The sequence below is a fragment of the Hylobates moloch genome, unplaced genomic scaffold, assembly GCF_009828535.3.
Source record: "Hylobates moloch isolate HMO894 unplaced genomic scaffold, HMol_V3 SCAFFOLD_8, whole genome shotgun sequence".
NCBI classification, from domain to species: Eukaryota; Metazoa; Chordata; class Mammalia; order Primates; family Hylobatidae; genus Hylobates; species Hylobates moloch.
The window spans coordinates 87,416,577-87,426,503 of NW_026652283.1; the positions used below are offsets into that span (position 1 = coordinate 87,416,577).

The following is a 9,927-nucleotide window of genomic DNA, read 5'->3' on the forward strand; positions in this document are numbered from 1 at the left end:
TACTTAATTATATTCAGTCAACATCAGGTCTACTTAGCTTTATGGGAAGGTATAAGATAACCAACACGGCATGAACGATAACAGCATAGCGGAGGTCTTATTATGTACATATAGCTTGTATGTGGTGGTAGATGAGGCTGAATGGGTGTGGACCAACTCAGTTGAGGGAAATCATGTCTAAAATTGTTTGAAGTTGTTTTGTTACTGAGTTTTGACTGTTATCTGCCTTTCTGTCATCTGTCTGTTCTTGTCTGTAAACATCTGTATCTGAGTTTTTAAAATATTCTGGATACAAGTTCTTTATCCAACATATGGTTGGCAATATTTTCTCTGTGGCTTGTCTTTTTATTTTATAGTATCTTTAAAACATTCTTAATTTTGATGAAGTCCAACTTGCCAATTTTTTCTTTTACGAATGGTTCTTTTGTTGTCTTAAGTCTTTCTAATGCAAGGTAACAGAGTTTTTCTCATGTGTGTTTCTAAAATTTTTGTAGTTTTGAACTTTGTATTTTAACCTACAATAAAATTTTAGTTAATTTTGTATAGGGAGTTAGGTATGAATTGAGGGTTTTTTTTTATTTAAAAAAATTTTTTTTGGTATCCAGTCAACAAATATTTAATGAGCACCTTCTTTGAGCCAAGTAATTGGGTAGGCCTTGGAGGCAAATAAAGCAGGTGTTGTCCCTGTCTTTGTGGAACTTTCCGATGGGTGAAGGATATTAAACAGAGGACGTTGAAGTAATAAAGGAGACTGAGAAGGAGCAACGGTTAAGTAGAAACTCCAGAAAGTTGCTAATGAAGGGAAAGAGAGGTATGTGTTCTGTGAAGGAGAAAATGGTCATCTTTTTTACTTTTGAGTTACATAAGTTGAAAATAGACATTTCTGTTGGATCTGGTAAGATGGGGTTATTAGTGACTCATAAAGAAAAATTTGAGATAGGAGCCAGATTGGGGTGATTGTATAGAAAACTAGAGGTGAACAAGTGGTGAATCTACATCTAGATAAGGCTTTTTTTTTTTTTTTTTTTTTTTAAATATACGACAGAGTCTTGCTGTGTTGCCCAGGCTGGAGTGCAGTGGCGTGATCGGTTCACTGCAACCTCCGCCTCTTGGGTTCAAGTGATTTTCCTACCTCAGCCTTCCAAGTAGCTGGGGATTACAGGCATGTGCCACCACATCTGGCTAATTTTTGTATTTTTTGTAGAGATGAGGTTTCATCATGTTGGCCAGGCTGGTCTTGAACTCCTGACCTCAAGTGATCCACCCACCTTGGCCTCCCAAAGTGCTGGGATTATAGGCATGAGCCACCGTGCCTGGCCTTCTAGATAAGTCTTAGAAAAAGTTTGGCTCTGAGTGTGAGGCATATGTAAGGGCTAATGGAAAATATTCATCCTGGGGGGAATCTGGGCATTGAAGATAGAGGTTGGAGAAAGGCCAACTGAAGGTAGATAATTCTTAAAATGGGTGGAAGGGAATGACCCAGGGTAATTGGTCTTAGATCAGAGAAGGAAGGGACACTTTATCCACTATAACAGGAAGAGAAAATGAATAAATGTAAATGAAGTGGGTAAGATTTGGTGTTGGATGATGAGTTATCTTCTTGAGCTCCTGGACTCAAGCAATCTGCTTGCCTTGGCCTCCCAAAGTGCTGGGATTATAGGCATGAAACACCACACCCAGCCTTGAGTGAGCTATCTAATATATAGTGGCTTCTGACTCTGGGGTACAGCAAGGTCACTGTGAGAAAGAGAATAATGAGGCAGAGCAAGATGGTGGAATATAGGATTCCACCCATCATCCCTCCTGCAAGGATACCAAGTTAACAAGTATCTACACAGTAAAAGCACCTTTGTAAAAACCAAAAATCGGGTGAGCACTCATAGTACCGGCTTTTAACCTCATATCGCTGAAAGAGGCACCAGGAAAAAAAAAAACAAAAAAACCCAAAAAACGAAATAGTTCTGAATTGCCAACACTACTCCCTGATCATCCCCGCCCTAGCAGCAGCCTGGTGTGGAGAACATCTCTGGGCACTGGGGAAAGGAGAACATAGCAATTGTGAGGCACTGAACTCAGTGGTGTCCTGTTAGAGCAGAAAGGAAACCAAGACCAAACTCAGCTGATGCCTGCCCATGGAGAGAGCATGTAATCCAGCCCTAGCCAAAGGGGAGTCACTCATCCCAGTGGTGGGAGCTTGAGTTCCTGCAAATCGTACCACTGAGCGCTGCAGCACTCTTTGTGTACAAGTAATGTTGAAAGGCAGTCTAGGCCATAAGGACTGCAACTTGTAAGTCCTAGTGCTGAATTAGGCCCAGAGACAGTGGACTGAGGGGGCATGTGACGTACTGAGGTGGCAGCTGGGGAGTGCTGGCTTCATTCCTCCCCCAACCCCAGGCTGCGTAGCTTGCGGCTCCAAAAAAAGACACCATCCTTCTGCTTGAGGAGAGAAGAGGGAAGAGTGGGGAGGACTTTGTCTTGCACCTAGGATACCAGCCCAGCCACAGCAAGATAGGACACTAGTTAAAGTCATGAGGCCCCTGTTTCAGGCCCTGGCTCCCAGACGGTATTTCTAGAACACCCTGGGCCAGAAGGGAACCTGTTGCCTTGAGGGAAAGGACCCAGTCCTGTCAGCATTCATTACCTGTGAACCGAAGAGCCTTTGGGCCCTGAATAACCAGCAGTGATACCCCCATATTACATTTCGAGGGCATTGGTGAGTCTCTAAGACTTGCTGGCTTCAGGTGAGACTTACCACATAACTAGTTGTGGTGTATGGGGCAGAACTCCTCCTGCTTGAGAAAAGTCTTGCTACCAGCATGGCCAAAGAGGGTAGAACACCAAAAGGGCTCTTGGGATCCCTGATTTCAGGACTTGACTCTTGGATGGCATTTCTGGACCTCCTGGGCCAGAGGGGGAGCCCACTGTCCTGAAGGGTGAGGCCCAGGTCAGACAGCATTTATGACAAGCTGACTTAAGAGACCTTGGTCCTTAAGGGAGCATCAGTGGTAGTCTGGCAGTATTCCTCATGGCCTGGTGGTGGCTACAGGTGAGGATCCTCTCCCTTTGGAAAGGGGAAGAAGGAAGGGAGGGACTGCATTGTGTAGTTTCAGTACCAGTTCAGCTGCACTACATTAGAACACCAGGTAGACTTCTAAGGTTTTTGACTTTAGTCCCTGACTCCTGGATGGCACTTCTGGACCCACCTGGGACTTGGGGGACCTTGCCGCCCTGAAGGGAAGGACAGGCCTGGCTGGCTTTGCCACCTGCTGATTGTACAGCCCCAGGGCCTTGAGCAAACATAAGCAGTAGCTAGGGAGTGGTTATAGCAGGCCTTGGGTAAGACCTAGCACTTCTCACGTCTGACCCAGTGCTGTCATAGTGGTGGTGGCCACAGGGGTGCTTGTGTCACTCCACCCCAAGCTTTAGGTCTGTAGGTGGCTCAGAACAGAGAGAGAAAGGGAGAGAGAGAGAGAACGGGGGGAGGCGGGGAGAGAGAGAGAGAGACTGACTGACTCTGTATGTTTGGGAGAAAGTAAGGGAAGGGAATAAGAGCGTCTGCCTGGTGATCTAGAGAATTCTTCCAGATCTCATCTAAGACCATCAAGGCTGTACATGTCTGAGTCTGCAAGAACCACAGTGTTACTGGGCACGGGGTGCCCCCTAAAGCAGATACAGCCCAGATCACACAGCCTAGATCACAACACCCAAGTCCTTTCAAATATCTGAAAAGCCTTCCCAAGAAGGATGGCTGCAAATAAGCCCAGGCAGTGAAGACTATAATATATGACTAACTCTTCAATGCCCAGACACTGAAGAATATCTGCTAACATCAACACCATCCAGGAAAACATGACCTCACCAATGAACTTTATAAATAAGGCACGAGGGACCAATCCTGGAGAAACAGAGATAGGTGACCTTTCAGAGAGAGAATTCAAAATAGCTATGTTGAAGAAACTCAAAGAAATTCAAGATAACACAGAGAAGGAATTTAGAATTCTATCAGATAAATTTAACAAAGAGATTGAAATAATTAAAAAGAATCAAGCAGAAATTCTGAAGCTGAAAAATACAGTTGGCACACTGAAAAATATATCAGAGTCCTTTACTAGCAGAATTTATTAAGCAGAAGAGAGAATGAGCTTGAAGACTGGCTAATTGAAAATACACAGGCTGGGCGCAGTATCATGCTTGTAATCCCAACACTTAGGGAGGCTGAGGCTGGATTGCTTGAGCTCAGGAGTTTGAGACCAGCCTAGGCAACATGGTGAAACCCCGTCTCTACAAAAAATACAAAAATTAGCTGGGTGTGATAGTGTGAGCCTGTACTCTGGAAGCTGAGGTGGGAGGATCACTTGAGCCCTGGAGGTGGAGGTTGCAGTGAGCTGAGATCATGCCACTACACTCCAGCCTCGGTGACAGAGTGAGACCCTGTCTCGAAAAAAACAAGAAGCATGCCTACAAGATCTAGAAAATAGCCTCAAAAGAGAAAGTCTGAAGTCTCCTTAAAGAGGAAGTAGAGAAAGATAGAGGTAAAAAGTTTATTCAAAAGGATAATAGAGAATTTCCTGAACCTAGAGAAAGATGTCAGTGTCCAAGTACAAGAAGGTTATAGAACACCAAGCAGATTTAACCCAAAGAAGACAACCTCAAAGCATTTAATAATCAAACTCCTAAAGGTCAAGGATAAAGAAAGGATCCTACAAGCAGCAAGAGAAAAGAAATAAATAACATAAAATGGAGCTCCAGTACATCGGCAGCACACTTTTCAATGTAAACCTTAAAGGCCAGGAGAGTGGCATGTCATATTTAAAGTACTGAAAGAAAATAACTTTTATCCTAGAAGAATATTTCTGGTGAAAATATCCTTCAAATGTGAAGGAGAAATAAAGACTTTCCCAGACAAACAAAACCTGAGGGATTTAATTAACACCAGACCTGTCCTACAAGATATGCTAAAGGGAATACTTCAGTCAGAAAGAAAAGGACAGTAATGGGAAATAATCATCTGAAGGTAGAAAACTCACTGGTAATTTTAAGTACACAGCAAAATAGAGAATATTGTAATAGTGTAATTGTGGTGTGTAAACTACTACTACTGTAAGTAGAAAGACTAAAATATGAGCCAATCAAAAGTAATAACTACATCAGTTTTTCAAGATGGTCAGTGCAATGAGATCTAAATAGAAACAGCAAAAAGTTTAAAAGCAGGGGCATGAAATTAAGGCATAGAGTTTTTATTAGTTTTCTTTTTCCTTGTTTGTTGGTTTATGTAAATAGAATTAAGTTGTTATCAGGTTAAAATAATGGATTATAAGGTAGTATTAGCAAGCCTCATGGTAACCTCAAGCCAAAAACCAACAACAACAACAAAACACATAGTGGATACACACAAAATAAAAAGCAAGAAACTAAATCACATCCCCAGAGAAAATCACCTTCACTAGTGGAGGACAGGAAAGAAAGAAGGAAGAGAAGATCACAAAACAACCAGAAAACAAATAACAAAATGGCAGGAGTAAGTCCTTACTTATCAATAATAACATTGAATGTAAATGGACTAAACTCTCCCATCAAAAGATAGAGACTGGCTGGATGAAAAAACAAGACCCATTGATTGTTGCCTACAAGAAACACACTTCACCTATGTAGATACACATAGGCTGAAAATAAAGGGATGGAAAAAATATTCCATGCCAGTGGAAACCAAAAAAGAGCAGGAATAGTTATATTTACATTAGATAAAATAGATTTCAAGACAAAATCTGTAAGAGCCAAAGAAGGTCACTACATAATGACAAAGGGGTCAGTTCAGCAAGGTGATATGATAATGTAAAATATATATGTACCCAACACTGGAGCACCTAGATATATAAAGGGGATATTATTAGACCTAAAGAGAGAGGCCTTGATACAATAATGGCTGGAGACTTCAAACCCCATTTTCAGCATTGGACGGATCTCCCAGACAGAAAATCAACAAAGAAGCATCAGACTTAATCTGCATTATAGAGAAAAAGGATCTAATATTTACAGAACATTTCATCCAAGAGCTGCAGAATGCACATTCTTTTTCTCAGACATGAATTATTCGCAAGGTTAGACCACAGTTTAGATCACAAAACAAGTCTTAAAACATTCAAAAAAATTGAAATAATATCAAGCCTTTTTTCTGACCACTATGGAGTAAAACTAGAAATTAATAAGAATTTTGGAAACTTTACAAATACGTTGAAAGTAAACAATATGCTCCTGAATAGTGGGTCAGTGCAGAAATTAAGAAGGAATTTGGGGGCCAGATGTGGTAGCTCATGCCTGTAATCCCAGGACTTTGGGATGCTGAGGTGAGTGGATCACAAAGTCAGGAGTTCGAGAGCAGCCTGACCAACATGGTGAAACCCTGTCTCTACTAAAAAAAAAAAAAAGAAAGAAAAACACAAAAATTAGCCAGGCATGGTGGCGTGCACCTGTAATCCTAGCTACTGGGGAGGCCGAGGCAGGAGAATTGCTTGAACCTGGGAGATGGAGGTTGCAGTGAGCTGAGATTGGGCCACTGCACTTCAGCCTGGGCAAAAGAGTGAGACTCCGTCTAAAAAACAAACAAACAAAACAAAAAAGAAGGAATTTGGGAAGTGAGGCGGTGGGGCAGAGGCTGGCAGCTCAGGCAGTGACTGTGGCATATCATGGCCTCATGGTGTCTCTCACTGTGATGAGCATGTTCTGGGGCTTCGTTGGCTTCTTGGTGCCTTGGTTTATCCCTAAGGGTCCTTACTGGGGAATTATCATTACCATATTGGTGACCTGTCCAGTTTTCTGCTATCTCTTTTGGCTGATTTCAATTCTGGCCCAACTCAACCCTCTCTTTGGACCACAGTTGAAAAATGAAGCCGTTTGCTATCTGAAGCATCATTGGCCTTGAGAAGAAGATGTGCTCTACAGTGCTTAGTCTTTGAGGTCACGAGGAGAGAATGCCTTCTAGATGCAAAATCACCTCCAAACCAGACTACCTTTCTTGACTTGCCCATTTTGGTCATCAGTTGCCTTAAACATCAGCACCACATTTAAATGTCTTATTCTATAATGTAGCGTTTTTTTCCTTCACTTTTTTACACTTTAATGAATTATGTCCCTACTTAAACTGAACTGTGCTGACTCCACAAAATGATTATGTACTCTTCTGAGATAGAAGATGGTCTTCTTCTGAGAGATACGTTACTCTCTCCTTGGAATCTGTGCATTTGAAGATGGCTCCTGCCTTCTCACATGGGAACCAGTGAAGTGTTGAGAAACTGCTGCAAGACAAGTAATACTCCAGTGGGGCAGTCACTAGGAGAGCATTTTCAGAGGGAAGAGCTGTCTCAACAGAATTACACTTTACTGTATTTTCAGGATGAATTTATTATTTCTGCCGTCTTTTGGAATAATTTTTCTGCTTTCTATGGGGGGGGGAAAAGAATTTGGGTCAGGAACTGTGGCTCACGCCTATAATCCTGACACTTTGGGAGACCGAGGTAGGCAGATCACCTGAGGCCAGGAGTTCCAGACCATCCTGGGCAGCATGGTGAAACCTTGTCTCTACAAAAAAACAAAACAAGCGAAACCACACAAAAATTAGCCAAGCATGGTGGCACATGCCTGTGGTTCGCATTACTTGGGAGGCTGAGGTGGGAGCATTGCTTGAGTCCAGGAAGTGGAGGTTGCAGTGAGCTGAGATCACGCCACTGCACTCCAGCCTGGTTTCAAAAAAAAAAAAAAAAATTGAAAAATTTCTGGAAACAAATGATAATGTAAATACAGCATACCAAAACCTTTGGGAGGCTGGGCATGGTGGCTCATGCTTGTAATTCCAGCACTCTGGGAGGCCGAGGCAGGCAGATCACTTGAGGACAGGAGTTCGTGACCAGGAGTTTGAGACCAGCCTGGCCAACATGGTGAAACCCCGTCCCTACTAAAAATACAAAAATTAGCCAGGCATGGTGGCAGGCGTAATTCCAGCTACCTGGGAGGCTGAGGCACATGAATTTCTTCAACCTGGGTGGTGGAGGCTTGCAGTAAGCCAAGATCACACCACTGCACTCCGGCCTGGGCGACAAAGTGAGATTCTGCCAAAAAACAAAACAAAACAAAACAAAAACAAACCTTATGGAATACAGTAAAAGCTGTACTCAGAGGTAATTTTATAGCTATAAGTGCCTACGTCAAAAAGAGGAAAAACTTCAAATGAACAATCTAACAATGCATCTTAAAGAATTAGAAAAGCAAGAGAAACCCAAATCTAAAATTAGAAGGAAAGAAATAATAAAGATCAGAGCAGAAATAAATGAAATTGAAATGGAGAAACAATATGAAAGATCAATGAAACAAAAAGTAGTTTTTCCAAAGAGTTAAAACAAAATGACAAACCTTTAGCCAGACTAAGAAAACCAGAAGATCCAGATAAATAAAATCAGAAATGAAAAAGGACACATTACAACTAATACTGCAGAAATTTAAAGGGTCGTTAGTGACTACTGTATCAACTATATGCCAATAAATTGGAAAATCTAAAAGAAGTGGACAAATTCCTAGATAAATACAATCTACCAAGATTGAACCATGAAGAAATCCAAAACCTGAACAGACTAATAACAAATAATGAGATCAAAGTCATAATAAAAGTCTCCCAGTAAAGAAAAGCCAGGGACCTGATGGCTTCACTGCTGAATTCTACCAAACATTTAAAGCAGAACCAACTAATACCAATCCTGCTCAAGCTACTCAAAAAAATAAATAAATACATACATAAATAAGATGAGGAGAGAGTACTCCCAGTATTACTCTACAAGGCCAGTATTACCCAGGTACCAAAATCTGACAAAGACATATCAAAAAAAGTATGGGCTAGTATCTCTGATGAATATTGATGCAGAAATCCTCAACAAAATACTAGCAAACTGAATTCAGCAATACATTGGAAATATCATTCGTCAGAAAGAGAATAATGAGTACCCAAGGGATTTGAGTAGAGGAGGAGATATGAAGTGTCATCTCAGAGACGGGGAAAGCTGGCCCTCTAGGGAAAGAGAATAGTGCTCTACAGAAACCAGGTTTGTGCTGGAGAATTCGTGGTGAAAGAGGTTAGTCAGCCTAGTTTAGCTGTTCTCCAGAAGATAGCTGAGTTTCAGTCAGGAGATGGGTTGGCTCTCTTTGGAGGGAGAGAGTGGCCACTTACAAACTCTCTTGCACAAAGCCCTGTGTCTGAGTCTTTTACCCAGGACCTCGTTTATCCAGTCTGATAGGAAAGCAAAGGAATAAAAGCTGTGAGAAGTGAAGAGAAGCAATTAGAAGACTAATTGGCTTAGTCTTTTGTTTTGTTTTGTTTTATACAAGGTCTCACTCTGTCACCCAGGCTGGGGTGCTGTTGGGCAGTCTGGGCTCACTGCAACTTCTGCCTCCCTTCTGGCTCAAGCAGTATACCCACCATAGCCTCCCAAGTAGCTGGGACCACAGGGGTGCGCCACCACGCCTGGCTAATTTTTGTATTTTTTGTAGAAATGAGGTTTCATCATGTTGCTGAGTCTGGTCTTGAACTCTTAGATGCTTTTCTGGAAAAACTATCCTGTTGGATTTGAGGCTGAAGTTGAGCTTACGTATTTGTTTATTTTGTTTTATTAATGTGTCCTCATGGAGTACTTCGTATCCCATTCCTGCTTTAGTGTAGTTTTCTCAGTTGTTTTATACACTGTATATCTTGAGGGGCCATAGGATGCCATATTTTACATCAGACACAATGTGTGATTGTTTCTTGCTTCTTTGTAGCCCCAAGCTTAGACATATCGTTTAAATCCTCCACATTGTTAATTTCAGTGAATTTACCCTTGTATCTCACGGACTTCTTTTCTTGTTACTTTTCGGACAGTAGGAGAGGCAAATTTGTTGAAAATGATA

At 41.8% G+C, this 9,927-nt stretch overlaps 1 protein-coding gene across 1 annotated transcript; it reads left to right on the forward strand.

Moving 5' to 3' along the window:
• Positions 1-4,737: 4,737 nt before the first annotated feature.
• Positions 4,738-7,015, forward strand: LOC116473889 (V-type proton ATPase subunit e 1-like). The gene is made up of 2 exons (XM_058441984.1): positions 4,738-4,814; positions 6,619-7,015. The coding sequence occupies exons 1-2, from the start codon at positions 4,738-4,740 to the stop codon at positions 6,917-6,919; spliced, it is 378 nt and encodes a 125-aa protein (XP_058297967.1). The 3' UTR covers positions 6,920-7,015.
• Positions 7,016-9,927: the final 2,912 nt, after the last annotated feature.